Below are 23,790 nucleotides of genomic sequence, written 5' to 3' on the forward strand. Positions count from 1 at the left end.
AGACAGAGCATTGGGGTACGCCTGTGAGGAGAGGTTTGGGGGTGGATGAAGAACCTTGTCATGTCACTTGGTAGGTCCGGTCGCTGAGGTAGGAGGAGAAACAGGTGAGAGCAGTCCCAGAGATTCCAAGGTCAGCGAGGCAGGAGAGGAGGATGGAGTGATTGACAGTGTAAAATGCTGCGGAGAGGTCATGGAGGATGAGGACTGAGGAGAGGGAGGACACCCGAGCACAGCTGAGGGAGTCAGTGACAGCCAGGAGAGCCGTCTCAGTGGAATGAGCTGTGCGGAAGCCGGATTGCAGAGAATCAAGGAGTGAGTGTTGGGACAGAAAGTCAGAGAGCTGACGGTGGACTGACCGCTCGAGAGTCTTAGAGAGGAAGGGGAGTAGGGAGACAGGGCGGTAGTTCTGAGGAGAGGTGGCATCAAGGGTTGGTTTCTTGAGCAGTGGAATGTAACATTTTGAGTGATGTCAAGACTATCAAGTAATTACATAAAATCAGCAGCAAATCTACATTTTTTAGTTGCATTGATATGAATGTTAAAATCACCTACAAGGAGTACATTGGGGGACATGGCACAGACAGAAGTCAATAATGAAGACAGCTCAGTTAAAAACAAATCAGATGGCTTAGGTGGTCTATAGATTGTTAAAATGATCAATGGTTGAGAACCTGGGAGTTTAACAGCCAGATATTCCAGAGAAGAGTGCTGAGGTAAACTGATGGGTTTAACTTTAACATTATCCCGGTACAGTACAGCAACACTGCCGTCTCGCCCAGTAGAGCGAGGTTGACCAATATACGAGTAACCAGGCGCGATTGATTGAGATCATGAAAGTTGTTTGGCTGTTGCCAGGTCTCCGTGAGGCACGTGATCCTCAATCCACCCAAAAAGCGTATTAATCCACATAGCGACGGCGAAGAGAGCAACCAGCCAGATGAGCAGGCAGCTGTGCAGCAGTCCGTGTATCTGTGCGTCCCTGCAGGCAGCAGAGTTGATACACCGGCGGGGCACACGGCTTGCGGGGATCCATCTCTCCGTCAGGCCGGCAGCAAGCAGAGCCTCCAGGTGTAGAACACCACAACAAACATGATCGGCAGCACAGCGTCACTCACCCACACCAGACCAGGTATGGGAAGAAAACCAGAAGCAATCGGCACTTCTCATGGTAGTTCCAAGTGCAGTTGTGGAGATGAGAATTGAAGTAGCGTTGGCGTTTGAAAGTTCGAGCCAAGAGAAGTACAATAATAAATCCAGGAAAAAGTAAATTATGTTTCTTGATTAATAAAAGACTTTCGGCAAATCAAAATAAACTTTAAAAGGCTTTAAAAGCACAATGTTCTTAAATAGAAACAACAAAAACAAACAACTAAGCAGACAATTACAAATATTTGTATGAGATGAAGCGGCAGCCAACTGCGCTAGCATGCTCACACGTACGCACTCGTAACTAAGCTTTGCTTGCCCTTATATATACTAACTGTGCAGAATCGCTGGCTCTATACTGTAGAGTTGAAAGGGTGAACATAAGATGTGTACTTTGCGAGCTACACCCGAAAAAATTGACATACTCATTGAGGCGCTTAATAATTGGAGATATTGCTTTTAAAAGCTGCAATTATATATATCTTGCACATCGGTAATCAATGTGACAACCAAATCAAACTAAGCAACTAAATGAGGTTGAGAAGGTAACTGCAAATTGAAAAGCTGCCCCAGTTGTAAGCTATACATGTTTTTAGTCTGATATTTTTTAAACAAGTACACAAACGAAACTTTGAGAATAAAGTGTGTATTCATTTATTATGATACCAGAGCTATGTATATTATAACTAATAATTAAAAATGAATTGGTTAAATCAAGTAAGGGTAGTTGATTTTTTGAGATTAATACTGACTTGTACTTAAAAATATTTGACCACAAGAGGGGGCACTTGACCATGGAAACTCTGCTGATGTTGTCAAAAATTACTTTCGTTGGGTATGGACTTCTATATTTGGTTAAGCTTGTTATTGGTTTTGTTAGATGTGCACCTGTATGGTGTGTTGGTTATAATTATAGGTTTTGTTTTGGTTGGTTTGTGTGCCACGTAGAGAGAGGATCGGTTTGTATTCTGTCTAGGGTCGGTTGTTTTGGAGCACAACAGCCGGAGATACGGGCAAGGTAGCTGCAGTGTGCTAACTGAAGCTATAGCTTTCTCCCCAGATAGGCCTAAGCGACGTGTTCTTTTTGAAAATTAGAGGTTTGGGCAACAAAAATACAGTTTTGCAGTTGGAGCATGACCAATTGAAACAAGAGAGGAGATGGCTAAACTCAAAATACAACATCCAGCTAATCAAGGAGGGTAAACTTAGTGATTTCCCTGACCCTCCCAGAGGTGGTGTTCTTACTAATTTACGATTATTGAGTAAATTCTCTGAGAGAGATCCAGATATGTTTTTTTCCCTGTTTCAGCGATTGGCTGAGTATAGGGATTGGCCTGATTCTGAGCGCACTTTGCTGCTGCAGTGCATATTGACTGGTAAGGCTCAGGAGGCTTACTCAGCACTTGGTGTTCTCGATGGCACTAGTTATATAAAAGTTAAAACTGCAGTGCTACAAGCATATGAGCTAGTCCCTGAAGCTTATCGTCAGTGTTTGAGATCTCTGAGATGAGGTGAAAACCAGACTCATGTTGAGTTTGCGTGTGAGCTGGTAACTCAGTTTAGTTGTTGGTGTTCTGTGTCATCTGCCACTACCTATGAAGAATTATGCAATTTAATTGTGCTTGAACAGTTTAAGGACTCTGTTCATGAGCGTCTTGCTACATATATCAATGAACATAAGGTGCGAACAGCTTCTGATGCTGCTGTGTTGGCGGATGAATTTGTCCTTATGCATTAAACTAGTTTTGGGGCACAGGTCGAGTTCTGCTAAGCATGAGTGTGCTTCCTGTGGGCTGGATTGCAGTCGGTCTGTAATTACTGTCAGGGGAGGGGAACCAAGTTTTACCCCAAGCCATTTATAAAACCTGCTGCTTTAGCGTTGCCAGTTCTTAGCTTGGTTGGTTCTGCTGGCCAATCTCAGTTGCAGTTGCCCGTCAAAACTTTGAGGGGGCTTGATTACTCACCTTTTATCACCGATGGTACTGTGTCGTTGGTAGGGAGTGATGTGTCTGTGCCAGTTAAAATCTTGCGGGACACAGGGGCTTCCGAGTCTTTTATCGGGGAGTCTGTGCTACACTTATCCTCTGACACAGCCACCGGAGATAGCGTATTAATTCATGGAATAGACTTAAGTACGATAGCTGTTCCACTGCACAAACAAGTGCTTAGGTCAGATCTTGTGCAGGGTGAAGTGGTAGTCGGTATGCGACCCTTTTTGCCTATGGAAGGTGCTGATGTCAATTTAGGGAATAACTTAGCTGGGTGGCGTGTATGGTCTGATGCATCCTCGCCTTTGGTGGTGTCCCCTATTCCTTTTCCCTTAGAGAGCCACAGTTTGCAATGCCCTTGCTACAGCTCACGTCTGTGATCTCTGCCGCTGGGCTGTAGGGGAAGAGCACAAGCGCAGCGCTGCCTCAGGACTCAGCAGATTCTGGGGGTGCTCAGCTCCACCCGTTCCCGAGCTCCTGGCAAGCGGTCAGGGGCACTGTACCAGTCGTGCCCCAATCTTCCACACACCATGCCCCGGGTGTGGAGCCGAGCCTCTCACTCCCCCTTCCCTTCACCTGGTGTCCGTCCCATCACTGCTTCCCCTGCTCGCTGGCCACTCTATCCCCCACATCAGGCCTTGCCCAGTGGCTGTGGTGCATTCCTTCCAGCTCTGTGCAGTCTCTCCCCAGCCGTGCTCTCTCTGCTGTCCCCTTCTCGCTCCTTTTATCCCCCCTTTATCCCTTAAAAGAAATCGGGTCCATCATAAGCAACACCTGCCCATTAAACTTTTCCAGCTGGGAGAAGAAGCAAAATAATAATGCATAACACAAGAAGCAATTAACCAATAACGATAAACTAAACCCATTTTACTGTCTGTGACATCTTTTCTTGCAGGCGTTCCATCTAGATATCAGGCATATTCGAGGTGCTGATAATATCATTGCAGATGCCTTGTCTCGTGTGCCTTGCTAATATGCCTTCCGACTGTTTCCATGTGTTGGGTATTCCTGTCTGTCCCTGTCTGGCTCTTTTCTGTCCTATCCTATCTGTTCTTCTTAAATTGCTTCCAGGTACCATGGTTGCTGTGGTTTGGAGAGTGGCAGGTCGAAGGGGGTGGTGGTGACGGTCTTTGATGCCTGTCAAGTTTTTGTTTTCTTTGTTGTAATTATTTGTTTTTTTCCCCCAGGGTTTTTTGGGTCCCTGTTTTTATGGCGGGGGGTGTGTGACAGCTCCCTCGCTCCGTCTGCTGTGTTCGGGGTTTTCCCCTTTCAGGACAGTGGTGGGCGGAGTTAGAGGCTTGTCAGATTGATAGCTTCCACTGGTGTGTCTTAGGCAGGGGTTAAAAGTCTGCTGGCTTGAGCATGTTGTCATGCTGAAACAGGAAAGGGCCTTCCCCAAACTGTTGTGCAAAATCACCTAGAATGTCATTGTAGGCTGTAGAGTTAAGATTTCCCTTCAGTGGGACTAAGGGGCCGAGCCCTGAGACCATTATTCCTCCTCCAAACTTTACAGTTGGTCTATGCATTTGTGCAGGTAGCGTTCTCCTGGCATCTGCCAAACCCAGATTCCTCCGTCGGACTGCCAGTTGGTGAACACCACTCCAGCCGACGCTTGGCATTGTTGCATGGAGATCTTAGGCTTGTGCGGCTGCTCGGCCATGGAAACCCATTTCATGAAGCTCCAGACAAACAGTTCTGGTGACGTTGCTTCCAGAGGCAGTTTGGCAATCAGAAGTGATTGTTGCAACCGAGGACAGATGATTTGTATGTGCTACGTGCTTCAGCACTCAACAGTCCCATTCTGTGAGCTTGTGTGGCCTTCCACTTCACGGCTGAGCTGTTGTTGCTCCTAGATGTTTCCACTTCACAATAACAGCACTTACAGCTCACCGGGGCAGCTCTAGCAGGGCAGACATTTGATTAACTGGCTTGTTGGAAAGGTGGCATCCTATGACGGTGCCACATTGAAAGTCACTGAGCTCTTCAGTAAAGTCCATTCTTCTGCCAATGCTTGTCTAAGGAGATTGCTGATGACTTGATTTTACAGTGGCTCTCAAAAGTATTTACCCCCTTGGACTTTTCCACATGTCATTGTTTCAAAATGAAATCAGAATTGATTTAATCAGGAGTTTAATCTGCAAATTGTTATAAATGAATTACAAATACAAAATAGAAAATAACTGAATGCAGTCAATATTTGGTAGAGGCACCTTTGGCAGCAATTACAGCCATGTGTCTATGTGGATGAGTCTCTACCAGCTTTGCATATCTGCACACAGCAATGTTTGCCCATTCTTCTTTGAAAAATTGCTCAAGCTCCATCAAGTTGGATGGGGACCTTTAGTGAACAGCAATGTTCAACTCTTTCCACATATTCTCAATTGGATTGAGGTCCGGGCTTTGACTGAGCCACTCCAGGACATTGACCTTTTTGTTTTTAAGCCACTCCAGTGTGGCTTTGGCTGTATGTTTGGGGTCATTGTCCTGCTGGAAGATTAATCTTCTCCCAAGTCCCAGGTCTCTTGCAGACTTCAGTCGTTTTTTTTTACAGGATTTCTCTGTACTGTGCAGCATCCATTTTGTGTAATGCTGCCATCACCATTCTTCACGGTAGGGATGGTGTTCTCAGGATGATGTGCGGTGTTAGGCTTGCACCAGATGTAGCACTTTGCGTTGACTCCAGAAAGCTCTATTTGGTCTCATCAGACCATAGAATCGTCCTCTACTTGGTCTCAGAGTGCCAAATACAATAATTAGAAGGGGTGTCCACACACTCTTGGCCATGTAGTACAAATAACAAACAGTCAGCTAAAATACTGGCTGGCTGGCAACCCTAATTGCCACAGACATCTTTACAATTTTCTACTTTTTCATGTTTGAATGGTTAAATAGATGTTGGTTGGTTATTTTGTTTTTATTAAACAGTTATTTACATAAAAGAAGTTAAAAAGGAAACAATATAAATAATGATCGCATAGTTTGCACTGTTTTTTTTGGCTCTGGAGCTGGAGCTGGTTAAAAGCAGCTGGAGCTGGAGCCGCAGTGTTGAGCTGCACCGGAGCTGCTCCAGAGCTGGAGCTGGGGCTGCTGGAGCCGGCCTGGAGCTGGAGCAGGGGGCCTCCATCAGCTCCAGAGCCAGCCTGGAGCTGGAGCTGAACCTCTGGAGCCATTCTGGAGCCGGAGCCAGCAAACCCTAGAAGGTACATCAGCTCTACCTGCAGCCACCAGAGGGGAGGAGGCAGCCTCACAGCCAGAGGGAAACAAAGTAAATGTTAAAATGCAGCACCTTATCCAAACGGTGGAGGAATTAATGCAAATTGCCAATGTGGATAATTCCACTGTGTATTGAATAAAGCCTTTCTTTCTTGCACTGTGTTCTCTGTTATTAAGTTAAATCTGCCATGTGTATAAAGGCTTGAATCCCAAATACTTAGCTTTTCGTAGAACCTCTGCCGTATGCTCCTTCTGACATTCACTCAAGTACTGAATCCACTGCTCCTGTCTGGTCTTCTTTTAGCAATTTGTAATCCACAAGGAAAATTATCTCTTTAAATAATATAAAGTGTGTGTGTGTGTATGTATGTATGTATATATATATATATATATATATATATATATATATATATAGATAGCGCCTACCTATATATCGAGGGCTTGGAGCCAGAGAGGCGTAAGTGACATTTGACGAAGTTTACAGGAGAGCCAAAACACAATTTGACCAAACTTTGATCAGCTGTGGTTATTCACTATTAACAACAATATTGGAATCAAATTAAGAAGTACCCAATTAATAATATTATGGCAGTGAACACTGAAAAATCTTTTGACATGCTCCTAGCTAATACTGAGAGCTGCATTTGTTTTGATTGTTTTTCTAAGCCATACTGAAGATAGTAACTACCTGTTTTTGAGACACAGTGTATTGTCCGAGTATGCAATTGTTTTGTTTGCGAATATTTTCTTAACAAGTTTAACCGTTTGTTTGGGCATTGAACTGAACAATAAATGTCTGACAATTTAGTAACTGCAGAAAACGACCAGAAGAGGGCAGAAAAACCCACATATAAAGCAGTGGAGGAAAAACTTCACAGACTCATCATTGAGAAGAGCAGAGAGTTACATAGAGAGTTAACCTATCGTGATAAGTGTTAGATCACTTACCTGAAGATGAGAGAAATGCTGATCAGTTTAACCATTTCAGAAATTTCAGCAAGGTTGCACAAGAACTGGATGCATGTCAGTTGCCTGTTTTACAAGCTCCACCAGTTCTGCATACTTGGAAGGAAGAAGCTGAACATGCAGCACTGCTACCCAAGGCAGCATCTTTAACCCTTTGAGCAGTAAGAATGTACCGGTACGTTCTAAGTGAGGTGGTCCTCAGGGAGTATTAACATACTGGTATGTTCTACAATAAAGACGTAATACAGCGCATATGAAACTATATAAAACTAGCTACAACTATGTTTTTTTTTACAACCATACATTACTGTAATTAATTGAATTAAGTCTTTGTCTCATTATTTTGGACCCTTTCGATGTTTTAGACTAAAACAAACAACTAAACAAACTTAAAAGTGACGTCAGATCAAAACCTGCATACTGTTGCAAGCTTCGCACTGATAAAACATACAGCCTGGTCTGATTTATAATTTGCAATTAGCAGTGAAACTATTTGTCAGTGAGTGTCTAGCAGTAATACCATATATTCAGTGCAGTGATTTCATACACATTGTTTTTGAAAGGAAAGCAAAACACAGCTTTCCACCAAACGTACTAAAAAAATAAACCAACAACTAAAACAAAAACAATAGTCAGTGTGCTTCCTGGCTGCAATAAATGTGCAAAAGAAGAGATATCTAAATAAGCACATCACTTTCAACTATTTCATCATCTACACCCTACTTAGATTTTCTGTAACATGGAAATAAAACACACACAAACAAATCGCCAGCTGAAATGCTGTTAAAACCCTGGGTTACACATTCACTGGTTTCTGTTTGCCCTCTGACGTCACATAAAAATACATACTTGAAAGAAAACACTGTCATTGTCAAGCTAGGTACATAATGAATACATACAGGAGAACATTTATCAGCAAGAGAGAGATATATTTTTCTCAATTCAGACTGATTTTGAAGACACCTTTTCAAATGAATGTACAGAATCTAATGCTAGTACCGATTCAGAGGCAGAGGTCAGAGAAGAAAATTACATACCGAGAGGATCCTCACAGCATGAGCATCCAGCCAAGAGACAGCATGAAGCAGAGGTGATATTGTTTCGTTCAAACAATATATTCCATCAAAGCGACATCGCTTCACCATCAAACTCTTCATTATGTGTGATGTGTGATGTACATTGTGGATTTTATTGTTTATACAGATGGAACAACTCACCTGATCCATGAAACCAACCGTGGAGTATCTGTTTCTGTAGTCCTAAGCCTTATGAAGTCGTACCTCAGAAAAGGCCACATGCTGTACACTGACAATTGGTACACAAATTCAACCCTTTTTGAGGGTTTGTACAAAGAAATCACTTGGGTGTGTGGCACTGTGTGCTCAAACGGAAAGGGGAAGCCACAATTAAAAAAAAAGATGGATAAAGGTCAAGTCTAGTTTATACATGATGACAAGCTACTTGCATTGAAATGGTGTGACAAATGACACATTCATATGCTAACAACAGTGCAATGTCCTGCGATGAAAGTCACCGTCAAAATTGACAGAGCCACGGGATAAAAAAAATTCAAACTGGAGAATAAAAATCCACCCCTTAGCCCTTGCCCCGGATATCATTATGGTCAACCAATAGTTTCCCATAAAATAAATCTGTATTCTCTCTCTCCCTCTCTCTCTCTCTGGCACACACACAAACAAACTTTGATGTGCTTTATTGAATTGTTTCCAGTGCTGTAATTTAAATATTCATAATTGATTGAAAGCAAACAATTATATTCTCTTGCCTTTCTTGTCTTTGTTGGCGAAACACTAGTGTTGAAATTTTAAAATGTTTTGAATATTTGAATATTGTGTGATGATGTGAGGGGCACGGCTGGGGGCAGGGCAGATCTTTTAGTGGAGGAGACCACACAACCTCTCCTCCAAGACTCCAAACCCCAGAAGCCAGCAGGGCTCTTGATGGCAATAGCCCCGCCCACCACTTCCTGGGGCTGGGTGATATGGCCAAAATACAATATCGCGGTATTTTTCACATTCTTGACGGTATGACAATATTTTTTAATGGCCATTTTATACTGCTCATGAATAAAAAATAATAGGACACAAATTACATTGAATTACATTTCCTGTTCTGTGTCAGTTGTCTTGAAACCAAATAATGTACACACTATTGACAACGCACCTTTATTCGGGACAGATTCACTGGGGTCACTTTGCTGTGAAGCCGCACTACTCTCCTCCATCTTGTCTTCATTCATTGTGCTTTTATCATGTTTGTTTATGTCAACACGCAATGCACATGGAGTTTATTTTTGATATTTGATCAGATGCGTCTCATGTCAGACAGCGCAGTCTCAAGCAGCCAACGCACCAAGTTGTGGGATACGCAAACACGATCCAGTTTATTGGTAGCTGAATGCTATGACTCAATGACATAGTAAATAGTAAATTATTCAAAACTTTAAAAAACCGGTATGAAGGTATAGTAAAATTCCAAACCGGTCTGTAAATGAATACCGGTATATCTAAGCTGAAAGTGTTTGAAGATAACAGTGCTCTGGCCTGAATGACTAGTTTAAGTTGATGATGTAAATCAAGACAGAATCCAGGGGAGCCTCACAGTTAAACGAGAAGTATGAAAACCTTCCTCCTGCATCAGTCAGAAGAAAGGATGTTTATTCAAACCAGCTCACACTACAGGAGTAAATGCACGCACTACAGCTGTGGTCCAGGTACAGAACAGCGCAGACCATACCACAGTGATGATTAAGCAGAGGCTTGAAGGATATGAGAAAGATCTCTATCAAGTTATGTGGAGGCAGAATGAGATGTCTCATCTTCCTAAAAGAGCAAAACCTGTTCTCAATGGTGACCCACTTGTATACACATCTTTCATTACAGCATTCAAGAATTTCATCAACAGCAAAACAGAGAGCAGCCAAGACAAGTTGTACTACTTGGAACAGTACACCAGTGGAGAACCACAAGACCGAAAGAAAAAAGATCTGTGTTGTCTTTGACTGCACTCCAACATATCAGGGAACCTCGTTGAATGAGCAGCTACTTCGGGGACCCAACCTTACCCACACACTCATTATATACTGATCAGATTCAGAGAAGAGTCTATGGCTATGATGGTGGACATTAATTAAGTAGATGTTTTATCAGGTCAAAGTTCCATATGAAGATGCTGATCTACTACGCTTCCTGTGGTGGTCGGATGGTCACTCAAGTCAAGCCACATTGGAGTACAGAATGGTTGTGCATCTGTTTGAAGCCACATCATCCCTCAGTTGTGCATCTTATGCACTGATAAGAACAACTGAAGAAGGAAGAGAACAGGTGACAGCTGAGGTAGTTGACACAGTGTTTAGAAACCTTTACATAGATGATTGTTTGAAGTCAGTGTCATCAGAAGACCATGCAGTTGCTCTGGCAAGGGAACTTTGTGTTCTAGTAGAGGTTTACTGCCCATTACAGGATTTGAACCCACTACGCCTGGTTCACAGTGCTGTTCCTTCCCCACTGTGTCAACAGAGATTATTATTGGATCGTGAAACCTATTTTAAGTAGCCTACAGCTGCTATAAATAAGTCTTAATTAGTTGTATATGTCTCTACTATTGGAATTAGTCACAAATAAATTTGGAAATAATAATAAATTAGAACAAATGTATGTGTGTGTATATGTATATATGTATGTTCTATGGCTCTATGATAAGACCCTCATGGTTGCATTTAGCTCATGTGGAGAATGTATGATGGGGCGAATTGTGTCTGTGTGAGGCCGGTCACCCTGCAGCATATCTTTGCCTGTGTTGGGGTTGCTGTTGCCGGGCATACAGTGCAACATTACTGTCTAAATTATTATTATTATTATTATTATTATTATTATTATTATTATTATTATTATTATTATTATTATTATTATTATTATTGTTTCTTAGCAGACGCCCTTATCCAGGGTGACTTACAAAACATAACAGCATTAGAAAAGTGCAATACAGTCTAAAATTACAGATCAAAACAGTACAAAGCTAAAAATTACATAAGTGCATCAGAAAATATGCAGTTAATACAAGTTCTACAGTGAGGGAAAAAAGTATTTGATCCCCTGCTGATTTTGTATGTTTGCCCACTGGCAAAGAAATGATCAGTCTATAATTTTATTGGTAGGTGTATTTTAATAGTGAGAGACAGAATAACAACAAAAAAATCCAGAAAAACGCATTTCAAAAAAGTATATATATATATACTATATATATATATATTATAAATTGATTTGCATGTTAATGAGGGAAATAAGTATTTGATCCCCTGTCAATCAGCAAGATTTCTGGCTCCCAGGTGTCTTTTATACAGGTAACGAGCTGAGATTAGGAGCACTCTCTTAAAGGGAGTGCTCCTAATCTCAGCTCGTTACCTGTATAAAAGACACCTGTCCACAGAAGCAATCAATCAATCAGATTCCAAACTCTCCACCATGGCCAAGACCAAAGAGCTGTCCAAGGATGTCAGGGACATGATTGTAGACCTACACAAGGCTGGAATGGGCTACAAGACCATCGCCAAGCAGCTTGGTGAGAAGGTGACAACAGTTGGTGTGATTATTCGCAAATGGAAGAAACACAAAATAACTGTCAGTCTCCCTCGGTCTGGGGCTCCATGCAAGATCTCACCTCGTGGAGTTTCAATGATCATGAGAACGGTGAGGAATCAGCCCAGAACTACACGGGAGGATCTTGTTAATGATCTCAAGGCAGCTAGGACCATAGTCACCAAGAAAACAATTGGTAACACACTACGCCATGAAGGACTGAAATCCTGCAGTGCCCGCAAGGTCCCCCTGCTCAAGAAAGCACATGTACAGGCCTGTCTGAAGTTTGCCAATGAACATCTGAATGATTCAGATGAGAACTGGGTGAAAGTGTTGTGGTCAAGCTCTTTGGCATCAACTCAACTTGTCGTGTTTGGAGCAGGAGGAATGACCCCAAGAACACCATCCCCACCGTCAGACATGGAGGTGGAAACCTTATGCTTTGGGGGTGTTTTTCTGCTAAGAGGACAGGATCACTGCACTGCATCAAAGGGACGATGGATGGGGCCATGTACCGTCAAATCTTGGGTGAGAACCTCCTTCCCTCAGACAGGGCATTGAAAATGGGTGGTGGATGGGTATTCCAGCATGACAATGACCCAAAACACACAGCCAAGGCAACAAAGGAGTGGCTCAAGAAGAAGCACATTAAGGTCCTGGAGTGGCCTAGCCAGTCTCCAGACCTTAATCCCATAGAAAATCTGTGGAGGGAGCTGAAGGTTCGAGTTGCCAAACTCAAAGAGGAGTGGGACAAAATCCCTCCTGAGATGTGTGCAAACCTGGTGGCCAACTACAAGAAACGTCTGACCTCTGTGATTGCCAACAAGGGTTTTGCCACCAAGTACTAAGTTGAAGGGGTCAAATACTTAGTTCCCTCATTAACATGCAAATCAATTTATAACTTTTTTGAAATGCGTTTTTCTGAATTTTTTTGTTGTTATTCTGTCTCTCACTGTTAAAATACACCTACCATTAAAATTATAGACTGATCATTTCTTTGTCAGTGGGCAAACGTACAAAATCAGCAGGGGATCAAATACTTTTTTCCCTCATTGTACATCCTAGATTTGTGAGCTACTAATTGTAAACAAGATATAGTCATAGTTAAAACCTCAGGGGACACTAGCAATGACCACGGACACGCTGCATACTACTAACTACATACTAACTACAATTTCCTACATGCAGTATTTATGTTTGCATGTATGTATGTATGCCGATGTCAGTGGAGGATAAATTAGTATATGTGAATTATTCTCTTCCCAAATGTTTAGTTTGCAATGTACGTGAAATATCAATGGTACAATTGTTGTTTTAGCTAATGCTTTTCCTTTTAAGACTAAACATGGCTTATGCATGTTTTGGTTCTGAGGTAGAATTACTTAAGTGTTGTTAAGTTAGTTTTAAGCCACCTTCATTGTTTGTTATCAAACTGAGGAAGAAGCTGGGTAACACTTCTGTTAACAGCATGTAGTTTGTATTTGGGTTTGTTGCTCTGGTCTATGGAATAAATGAAGTACCTTGAATGTCTGTGTTTCAAAAAAGAAATCTTCAATTGGAATTTGGTGCTGGTCTCTGTGGAACTGGGGCATGGCAGCGCATATGTCAATATGTCCATGACAAGATGGACAAGTGAATACTTACCTATTCTACAAGAATGCCAGAAATGGTCCAAAACAAACAGAAACTTCAAGCTGCGAGATATTGTTCTGATCATGGACAACTCCACACCTCGAAGTGTCTGGATGATGGGAAAAATCATCAATACCATCCCTGCGTGAGTGTGAAAACAAAGTTCAGCACCCATGAGAGACCAGTTACTAAGCTTTGTCTGCTACAAGAAGCAGCAGGAGAGTGCTGAAATAAAGACACTGAAGGAATGTGTCACCAAGTGAAAAAGGAAACAAGGACAATTAGTTATTAGTTTAAGTCTTTATTGAGATTAATATGGCTCTACTTTGAGTTTTTAGTATAATTGTCATGCTTTCCGCTTAGCCAATTAGGGGCTGGAAATGTAAGAGCCATAGTAAAGGAAAAGGTGAATTTTCTGAATTAATTTTATTGTTTATGTATTTATTAGTTCATTTAAAAAGAATGTTATCTATATTCATAATTATTTTGAAACCCCCCATTAGATCCCCATCAGTTTAATGTGACTGATGTCAAAGTACTGTCATCAATGCTAATTTTGTAAGCAGGAAGGAGTATATGGAGCAGCACAGTTTTTGACCATGTAAAATATAATTCTTGGTATTGTTTTTTTATTTTTCAAAGTAAATAGTAAAAATAAGAATTGTGTTGAAATGTTTAAAATGTGTAAGACTCATTGCTTCATATAGACAACCGTGGTTGCATTTTTAAAGAAAGCTGCGCCACTACAGTGGTGAAAGTGGGAATTGTTCTAGTGATGATAGTTGGAGTTGTACTTGCAGTGGGAGTTGCAGTTGTTATGGTAGTGCTAGTGGGAGCTGTAGCTGTTGAGTTGGAGTTGTTGAAGTAGTGAGAGTAATGGTAGTGGTGATAGTGGGAGTTGTAGTTATTCTGGTAGTCGGAGTTGTAGTTGTGGTAAGTCAGAGTTGTGATTTAAAGTTGTCATGGTAGTGGGAGATGAAGTTCTGGTGCTACTCAGAGTTGTTGTCATTGTGGGAGTTGTAATTGTGGTAGTCAGAGTTGGAGTTGTGGTTGGTAGTGGGAGTTGTAGTTGTCATGGTAGTGGGAGTTGTAGTTGAGGTAGTCACAAAAAAGTTTACAGATAAGAGGAGGTCATTCAACCCATCATGCTTGTTTGGTGTCCATTAATAACCGAGTGATCCAAGAAACCTGTGCAGTCTATACTTGTGGTGGGAGTAAGAGCTGTAGTTGTGGTGTAGAGGAAATGTTGGTAGTGGTGAAATCTGTAGTTGGAGTAATCTGAGTCATAGTTAGGTGGAAGTGGCAGAAGTAGTTGTGGTGGTAGTGGGTGTTTTTTTTAATTGAGTGGCAATGGGAGTTTATGTTTTAGTGATAGGAGTTGTTGTGCCTGTAGTTGGAGTTCTTGTTTTGGTGGGAGTTGTAGTTGTTGTGGGAGTCTGAGTTGATGTTGTCATGGTATTGATAGTTGTAGTTGAAGTTATGGTTCTCGGAGTTGTAGATGTAGTTGTGGTTGAGGTGGGAGCCATGATGGTGGTGTTAATGGGAGTTGTAGTTGCGGTGAAAGTGGTAGTGGGAGTTATTGTTGTGGTGCTAGTGGGGGTTGTAGTTAATCTGGTAGTGGGAGTTGTAGTTGTTCTGGTACTGGGTGTTATGTTCTTGTGGTACTGGCAGTTGTAATTGTGGTGGTAGTGGGAAGATTTGTTTTGGTGATAGGGGGAATTGTATTCGTGGCTGTAGTGGGAGTTTTTGTATTGGAAGTAGTGGGAAATTTTGTTGTGGTGGTACTGGGACTTTTTTTTGTAGTGGTATTTGTCTTATATTATTGTTGGTAGAGGGAGTTGTAGTTCTGGTGATAGTGGGAGGTGTAGTTATTGTGGTAGTGGGAGGTGTAGTTGTGGTAGTGGTGGGAGTTGTTGTTGTGGAAGTGGTTGGACTTGTAGTTGTGGTGGTAGTGGGGGGTGTAGTTGTGGTGGTAGTGGGAGTTTTTGTTGTGGTAGTGGTGGGAGTTTTAGTTGTGGTGGTAGTGGGAGGTGTAGTTGTGGTTGTAGTGGGAGTTGTTGTGGTAGTGGTAGGACTTGTAGTTGTGGTGGTAGTGAGGGGTGTACTTGTGGTGGTAGTGGGAGTTTTTGTTGTAGTAATGGTGGGAGTTGAAGTTGTGGTGGTAGTGGGAGGTGTAGTTGTGGTGATAGTGGGAGGTGTAGTTGTGGTTGTAGTGGGAGTTGTTGTTGTGGTAGTGGTTGGACTTGTAGTTGTGGTGGTAGTGAGGGGTGTACTTGTGGTGGTAGTGGTGGGAGTTGAAGTTGTGGTGGTAGTGGGAGGTGTAGTTGTGGTGATAGTGGGAGGTGTAGTTGTGGTTGTAGTGGGAGTTGTTGTTGTGGTAGTGGTTGGACTTGTAGTTGTGGTGGTAGTGGGGGGTGTAGTTGTGGTGGTAGTGGGAGTTTTTGTTGTGGTAGTGGTGGGAGTTGTAGTTGTGGTGGTAGTGGGGGGTGTAGTTGTGGTGGTAGTGGGAGTTTTTGTTGTGGTAGTGGTGGGAGTTGTAGTTGTGGTGGTAGTGGGAGGTGTAGTTGTGGTTGTAGTGAGAGGTGTAGTTGTGGTTGTAGTGGGAGTTCTTGGTGTGGTAGTGGTTGGACTTGTAGTTGTGGTGGTAGTGGGGGGCGTAGTTGTTGTGGTAGTAGGAGTTTTTGTTGTGGTAGTGGTGGGAGTTGTAGTTGTGGTGGTAGTGGGAGGTGTAGTTGTGGTGGTAGTGGGAGTTGTTGTTGTGGTAGTGGTTGGACTTGTAGTTGTGGTGGTAGTGGGGGGTGTAGTTGTGGTGGTAGTGGGAGTTTTTGTTGTGGTAGTGGTGGGAGTTGTAGTTGTGGTGGTAGTGGGAGGTGTAGTTGTGGTGGTAGTGGTTGGACTTGTAGTTGTGGTGGTAGTGGGGGGTGTAGTTGATGTGGTAGTGGTGGGAGTTGAAGTAGTGGTGGTAGTGGGAGGTGTAGTTGTGGTGATAGTGGGAGGTGTAGTTGTGGTTGTAGTGGGAGTTGTTGTGGTAGTGGTTGGACTTGTAGTTGTGGTGGTAGTGGGGGGTGTAGTTGTGGTGGTAGTGGGAGTTTTTGTTGTGGTAGTGGTGGGAGTTGTAGTTGTGGTGGTAGTGGGAGGTGTAGTTGTGGTGGTAGAGGGAGTTGTTGTTGTGCTAGTGGTTGAACTTGTAGTTGTGGTGGTAGTGGGGGGTGTAGTTGTGGTGGTAGTGGGAGTTTTTGTTGTGGTAGTGGTGGGAGTTGTAGTTGTGGTGGTAGTGGGAGTTGTAGTTGTGGTGGTAGTGGGAGTTGTTGTTGTGCTAGTGGTTGGACTTGTAGTTGTGGTGGTAGTGGGGGGTGTAGTTGTGGTGGTAGTGGGAGTTTTTGTTGTGGTAGTGGTGGGAGTTGTAGTTGTGGTGGTAGTGGGAGGTGTAGTTGTGGTTGTAGCGGGAGTTGTTGTGGTAGTGGTGGGAGTTGTAGTTGTGGTGGTAGTGGGAGGTGTAGTTGTGGTGATAGTGGGAGGTGTAGTTGTGGTTGTAGTGGGAGTTGTTGTTGTGGTAGTGGTTGGACTTGTAGTTGTGGTGGTAGTGGGAGTTTTTGTTGTGGTAGTAGTGGGAGTTGTAGTTGTGGTGGTAGTGGAAGGTGTAGTTGTGGTGATAGTGGGAGGTGTAGTTGTGGTTGTAGTGGGAGTTGTTGTTGTGGTAGTGGTTGGACTTGTAGTTGTGGTTGTAGTGGGAGTTGTTGTTGTGGTAGTGGTTGGACTTGTAGTTGTGGTGGTAGTGGGAGTTTTTGTTGTGGTAGTAGTGGGAGTTGTAGTTGTGGTGGTAGTGGGAGGTGTAGTTGTGGTTGTAGCGGGAGTTGTTGTGGTAGTGGTTGGACTTGTAGTTGTGGTGGTAGTGAGGGGTGTAGTTGTGGTGGTAGTGGGAGTTTTTGTTGTGGTAGTGGTGGGAGTTGTAGTTGTGGTGGTAGTGGAAGGTGTAGTTGTGGTGATAGTGGGAGGTGTAGTTGTGGTTGTAGTGGGAGTTGTTGTTGTGGTAGTGGTTGGACTTGTAGTTGTGGTGGTAGTGGGGGGTGTAGTTGTGGTGGTAGTGGGAGTTTTTGTTGTGGTAGTGGTGGGAGTTGTAGTTGTGGTGGTAGTGGGAGGTGTAGTTGTGGTTGTAGTGGGAGGTGTAGTTGTGGTTGTAGTGGGAGGTGTAGTTGTGGTAGTGGTTGGACTTGTAGTTGTGGTGGTAGTGGGGGGTGTAGTTGTTGTGGTAGTGGGAGTTTTTGTTGTGGTAGTGGTTGGACTTGTAGTTGTGGTGGTAGTGGGAGGTGTAGTTGTTGTGGTAGTGGGAGTTTTTGTTGTGGTAGTTGTAGTTGTGGTGGTAGTGGGAGGTGTAGTTGTGGTTGTAGTGGGAGGTGTAGTTGTGGTAGTGGTTGGACTTGTAGTTGTGGTGGTAGTGGGGGGTGTAGTTGTGGTGGTAGTGGGAGTTTTTGTTGTGGTAGTGGTGGGAGTTGTAGTTGTGGTGGTAGTGGGAGGTGTAGTTGTGGTTGTAGCGGGAGTTGTTGTGGTAGTGGTGGGAGTTGTAGTTGTGGTGGTAGTGGGAGGTGTAGTTGTGGTGATAGTGGGAGGTGTAGTTGTGGTTGTAGTGGGAGTTGTTGTTGTGGTAGTGGTTGGACTTGTAGTTGTGGTGGTAGTGGGAGTTTTTGTTGTGGTAGTAGTGGGAGTTGTAGTTGTGGTGGTAGTGGAAGGTGTAGTTGTGGTGATAGTGGGAGGTGTAGTTGTGGTTGTAGTGGGAGTTGTTGTTGTGGTAGTGGTTGGACTTGTAGTTGTGGTTGTAGTGGGAGTTGTTGATGTGGTAGTGGTTGGACTTGTAGTTGTGGTGGTAGTGGGAGTTTTTGTTGTGGTAGTAGTGGGAGTTGTAGTTGTGGTGGTAGTGGGAGGTGTAGTTGTGGTTGTAGCGGGAGTTGTTGTGGTAGTGGTTGGACTTGTAGTTGTGGTGGTAGTGAGGGGTGTAGTTGTGGTGGTAGTGGGAGTTTTTGTTGTGGTAGTGGTGGGAGTTGTAGTTGTGGTGGTAGTGGAAGGTGTAGTTGTGGTGATAGTGGGAGGTGTAGTTGTGGTTGTAGTGGGAGTTGTTGTTGTGGTAGTGGTTGGACTTGTAGTTGTGGTGGTAGTGGGGGGTGTAGTTGTGGTGGTAGTGGGAGTTTTTGTTGTGGTAGTGGTGGGAGTTGTAGTTGTGGTGGTAGTGGGAGGTGTAGTTGTGGTTGTAGTGGGAGGTGTAGTTGTGGTTGTAGTGGGAGGTGTAGTTGTGGTAGTGGTTGGACTTGTAGTTGTGGTGGTAGTGGGGGGTGTAGTTGTTGTGGTAGTGGGAGTTTTTGTTGTGGTAGTGGTTGGACTTGTAGTTGTGGTGGTAGTGGGAGGTGTAGTTGTTGTGGTAGTGGGAGTTTTTGTTGTGGTAGTTGTAGTTGTGGTGGTAGTGGGAGGTGTAGTTGTGGTTGTAGTGGGAGGTGTAGTTGTGGTAGTGGTTGGACTTGTAGTTGTGGTGGTAGTGGGGGGTGTAGTTGTGGTGGTAGTGGGAGTTTTTGTTGTGGTAGTGGTGGGAGTTGTAGTTGTGGTGGTAGTGGGAGGTGTAGTTGTGGTTGTAGTGGGAGGTGTAGTTGTGGTTGTAGTGGGAGGTGTAGTTGTGGTAGTGGTTGGACTTGTAGTTGTGGTGGTAGTGGGGGGTGTAGTTGTTGTGGTAGTGGGAGTTTTTGTTGTGGTAGTGGTTGGACTTGTAGTTGTGGTGGTAGTGGGAGGTGTAGTTGTTGTGGTAGTGGGAGTTTTTGTTGTGGTAGTGGTGGGAGTTTTTGTTGTGGTGGTAGTGGGAGGTGTAGTTGTGGTTGTAGTGGGAGGTGTAGTTGTGGTTGTAGTGGGAGGTGTAGTTGTGGTAGTGGTTGGACTTGTAGTTGTGGTGGTAGTGGGGGGTGTAGTTGTTGTGGTAGTGGGAGTTTTTGTTGTGGTAGTGGTTGGACTTGTAGTTGTGGTGGTAGTGGGAGGTGTAGTTGTTGTGGTAGTGGGAGTTTTTGTTGTGGTAGTGGTGGGAGTTGTAGTTGTGGTTGTAGTGGGAGGTGTAGTTGTGGTTGTAGTGGGAGGTGTAGTTGTGGTAGTGGTTGGACTTGTAGTTGTGGTGGTAGTGGGGGGTGTAGTTGTTGTGGTAGTGGGAGTTTTTGTTGTGGTAGTGGTGGGAGTTGTAGTTGTGGTGGTAGTGGGAGGTGTAGTTTTGGTTGTAGTGAAAGTTGTTGTTGTGCTAGTGGTTGGACTTGTAGTTGTGGTGGTAGTGGGGAGTGTAGTTGTGGTGGTAGTGGGAGTTTTTGTTGTGGTAGTGGTGGGAGTTGTAGTTGTGGTGGTAGTGGGAGGTGTAGTTGTGGTTGTAGCGGGAGTTGTTGTGGTAGTGGTTGGACTTGTAGTTGTGGTGGTAGTGAGGGGTGTAGTTGTTGTGGTAGTGGGAGTTTTTGTTGTGGTAGTGGTGGGAGTTGTAGTTGTGGTGGTAGTGGGAGGTGTAGTTGTGGTGATAGTGGGAGGTGTAGTTGTGGTTGTAGTGGGAGTTGTTGTTGTGGTAGTGGTTGGACTTGTAGTTGTGGTGGTAGTGGGGGGTGTAGTTGTGGTGATAGTGGGAGTTTTTGTTGTGGTAGTGGTGGGAGTTGTAGTTGTGGTGGTAGTGGGAGGTGTAGTTATGGTTGTAGTGGGAGGTGTAGTTGTGGTTGTAGTGGTAGTTTTTGTTGTGGTAGTGGTGGGAGTTGTAGTTGTGGTGGTAGTGAGGGGTGTAGTTGTTGTGGTAGTGGGAGTTTTTGTTGTGGTAGTGGTGGGAGTTGTAGTTGTGGTTGTAGTGGGAGTTGTTGATGTGGTAGTGGTTGGACTTGTAGTTGTGGTGGTAGTGGGGGGTGTAGTTGTTGTGGTAGTGGGAGTTTTTGTTGTGGTAGTGGTGGGAGTTGTAGTTGTGGTGGTGGAACTTGTAGTTGTGGTGGTAGTGGGGGGTGTAGTTGTTGTGGTAGTGGGAGTTTTTGTTGTGGTAGTGGTTGGACTTGTAGTTGTGGTGGTAGTGGGGGGTGTAGTTGTTGTGGTAGTGGGAGTTTTTGTTGTGGTAGTGGTGGGAGGTGTAGTTGTGGTTTTAGTGGGAGTTGTAGTTGTGGTGGTAGTGGTTGGACTTGTAGTTGTGGTGGTAGTGGGGGGTGTAGTTGTTGTGGTAGTGGGAGTTTTTGTTGTGGTAGTGGTGGGAGTTGTAGTTGTGGTGGTAGTGGGAGGTGTAGTTGTGGTTGTAGTGGGAGTTGTTGTTGTGCTAGTGGTTGGACTTGTAGTTGTGGTGGTAGTGGGGGGTGTAGTTGTGGTGGTAGTGGGAGTTTTTTTTGTGGTAGTGGTGGGAGTTGTAGTTGTGGTGGTAGTGGGAGGTGTAGTTGTTGTGGAAGTGGGAGTTGTTGTTGTGGTAGTGGTGGGAGTTGTAGTTGTGGTGGTAGTGAGGGGTGTAGTTGTTGTGGTAGTGGGAGTTTTTGTTGTGGTAGTGGTGGGAGTTGTAGTTGTGGTTGTAGTGGGAGTTGTTGATGTGGTAGTGGTTGGACTTGTAGTTGTGGTGGTAGTGGGGGGTGTAGTTGTTGTGGTAGTGGGAGTTTTTGTTGTGGTAGTGGTGGGAGTTGTAGTTGTGGTGGTGGAACTTGTAGTTGTGGTGGTAGTGGGGGGTGTAGTTGTTGTGGTAGTGGGAGTTTTTGTTGTGGTAGTGGTTGGACTTGTAGTTGTGGTGGTAGTGGGGGGTGTAGTTGTTGTGGTAGTGGGAGTTTTTGTTGTGGTAGTGGTGGGAGGTGTAGTTGTGGTTTTAGTGGGAGTTGTAGTTGTGGTGGTAGTGGTTGGACTTGTAGTTGTGGTGGTAGTGGGGGGTGTAGTTGTGGTGGTAGTGGGAGTTTTTTTTGTGGTAGTGGTGGGAGTTGTAGTTGTGGTGGTAGTGGGAGGTGTAGTTGTGGTGGTAGTTGGAGGTGTAGTTGTGGTTGTAGTGGGAGTTGTTGATGTGGTAGTGGTTGGACTTGTAGTTGTGGTGGTAGTGGGGGGTGTAGTTGTGGTTGTAGTGGGAGTTTTTGTTGTGGTAGTGGTGGGAGTTGTAGTTGTGGTGGTAGTGGGAGGTGTAGTTGTGGTTGTAGTGGGAGTTTTTGTTGTGGTAGTGGTGGGAGTTGTAGTTGTGGTGGTAGTGGGAGGTGTAGTTGTGGTTGTAGTGGGAGTTGTTGTTGTGCTAGTGGTTGGACTTGTAGTTGTGGTGGTAGTGGGGGGTGTAGTTGTGGTGGTAGTGGGAGTTTTTGTTGTGGTAGTGGTGGGAGTTGTAGTTGTGGTTGTAGTGGGAGGTGTAGTTGTGGTTGTAGTGGGAGTTGTTGTTGTGGTAGTGGTTGGACTTGTAGTTGTGGTGGTAGTGGGGGGTGTAGTTGTGGTGATAGTGGGAGTTTTTGTTGTGGTAGTGGTGGGAGTTGTAGTTGTGGTGGTAGTGGGAGGTGTAGTTGTGGTTGTAGTGGGAGGTGTAGTTGTGGTTGTAGTGGGAGTTTTTGTTGTGGTAGTGGTTGGACTTGTAGTTGTGGTGGTAGTGGGAGGTGTAGTTGTTGTGGTAGTGGGAGTTTTTGTTGTGGTAGTGGTGGGAGTTGTAGTTGTGGTGGTAGTGGGAGGTGTAGTTGTAGTGGTAGTGGGAGGTGTAGTTGTTGTGGTAGTGGGAGTTTTTGTTGTGGTAGTGGTTGGACTTGTAGTTGTGGTGGTAGTGGGGGGTGTAGTTGTTGTGGTAGTGGGAGTTCTTGTTGTGGTAGTGGTTGGACTTGTAGTTGTGGTGGTAGTGGGAGGTGTAGTTGTTGTGGTAGTGGGAGGTGTTGTTGTGGTAGTGGTGGGAGTTGTAGTTGTGGTGGTAGTGAGAGGTGTAGTTGTTGTGGTAGTGGGAGTTTTTGTTGTGGTAGTGGTGGGAGTTGTAGTTGTGGTTGTAGTGGGAGTTGTTGATGTGGTAGTGGTTGGACTTGTAGTTGTGGTGGTAGTGGGAGGTGTAGTTGTTTTGGAAGTGGGAGTTTTTGTTGTGGTAGTGGTGGGAGTTGTAGTTGTGGTGGTAGTGAGGGGTGTAGTTGTTGTGGTAGTGGGAGTTTTTGTTGTGGTAGTGGTGGGAGTTGTAGTTGTGGTTGTAGTGGGAGTTGTTGATGTGGTAGTGGTTGGACTTGTAGTTGTGGTGGTAGTGGGGGGTGTAGTTGTTGTGGTAGTGGGAGTTTTTGTTGTGGTAGTGGTGGGAGTTGTAGTTGTGGTGGTGGAACTTGTAGTTGTGGTGGTAGTGGGGGGTGTAGTTGTTGTGGTAGTGGGAGTTTTTGTTGTGGTAGTGGTTGGACTTGTAGTTGTGGTGGTAGTGGGGGGTGTAGTTGTTGTGGTAGTGGGAGTTTTTGTTGTGGTAGTGGTTGGACTTGTAGTTGTGGTGGTAGTGGGGGGTGTAGTTGTTGTGGTAGTGGGAGTTTTTGTTGTGGTAGTGGTGGGAGGTGTAGTTGTGGTTTTAGTGGGAGTTGTAGTTGTGGTGGTAGTGGTTGGACTTGTAGTTGTGGTGGTAGTGGGGGGTGTAGTTGTTGTGGTAGTGGGAGTTTTTGTTGTGGTAGTGGTGGGAGTTGTAGTTGTGGTGGTAGTGGGAGGTGTAGTTGTGGTTGTAGTGGGAGTTGTTGTTGTGCTAGTGGTTGGACTTGTAGTTGTGGTGGTAGTGGGGGGTGTAGTTGTGGTGGTAGTGGGAGTTTTTTTTGTGGTAGTGGTGGGAGTTGTAGTTGTGGTGGTAGTGGGAGGTGTAGTTGTTGTGGAAGTGGGAGTTTTTGTTGTGGTAGTGGTGGGAGTTGTAGTTGTGGTGGTAGTGAGGGGTGTAGTTGTTGTGGTAGTGGGAGTTTTTGTTGTGGTAGTGGTGGGAGTTGTAGTTGTGGTTGTAGTGGGAGTTGTTGATGTGGTAGTGGTTGGACTTGTAGTTGTGGTGGTAGTGGGGGGTGTAGTTGTTGTGGTAGTGGGAGTTTTTGTTGTGGTAGTGGTGGGAGTTGTAGTTGTGGTGGTGGAACTTGTAGTTGTGGTGGTAGTGGGGGGTGTAGTTGTTGTGGTAGTGGGAGTTTTTGTTGTGGTAGTGGTTGGACTTGTAGTTGTGGTGGTAGTGGGAGGTGTAGTTGTTGTGGTAGTGGGAGTTTTTGTTGTGGTAGTGGTGGGAGTTGTAGTTGTGGTGGTAGTGGGAGGTGTAGTTGTAGTGGTAGTGGGAGGTGTAGTTGTTGTGGTAG

General features: G+C 44.4%; 1 protein-coding gene across 1 annotated transcript; it reads right to left on the bottom strand.

The window, feature by feature from the left end:
• Positions 1–58: 58 nt before the first annotated feature.
• LOC136764001 (mucin-2-like) lies at positions 59–21,637 on the bottom strand (the record flags this gene model as incomplete). The annotated part of the gene is made up of 3 exons (XM_066717830.1): positions 59–83; positions 18,199–18,674; positions 20,288–21,637. Coding segments are annotated over 3 exons (1,851 nt in total), but the record flags the coding sequence as incomplete, so codon positions are not given.
• Between the last annotated feature and the right edge of the window lie 2,153 nt (positions 21,638–23,790).

This window comes from Amia ocellicauda, chromosome 12, assembly GCF_036373705.1.
Source record: "Amia ocellicauda isolate fAmiCal2 chromosome 12, fAmiCal2.hap1, whole genome shotgun sequence".
Classification (NCBI taxonomy): Eukaryota; Metazoa; Chordata; class Actinopteri; order Amiiformes; family Amiidae; genus Amia; species Amia ocellicauda.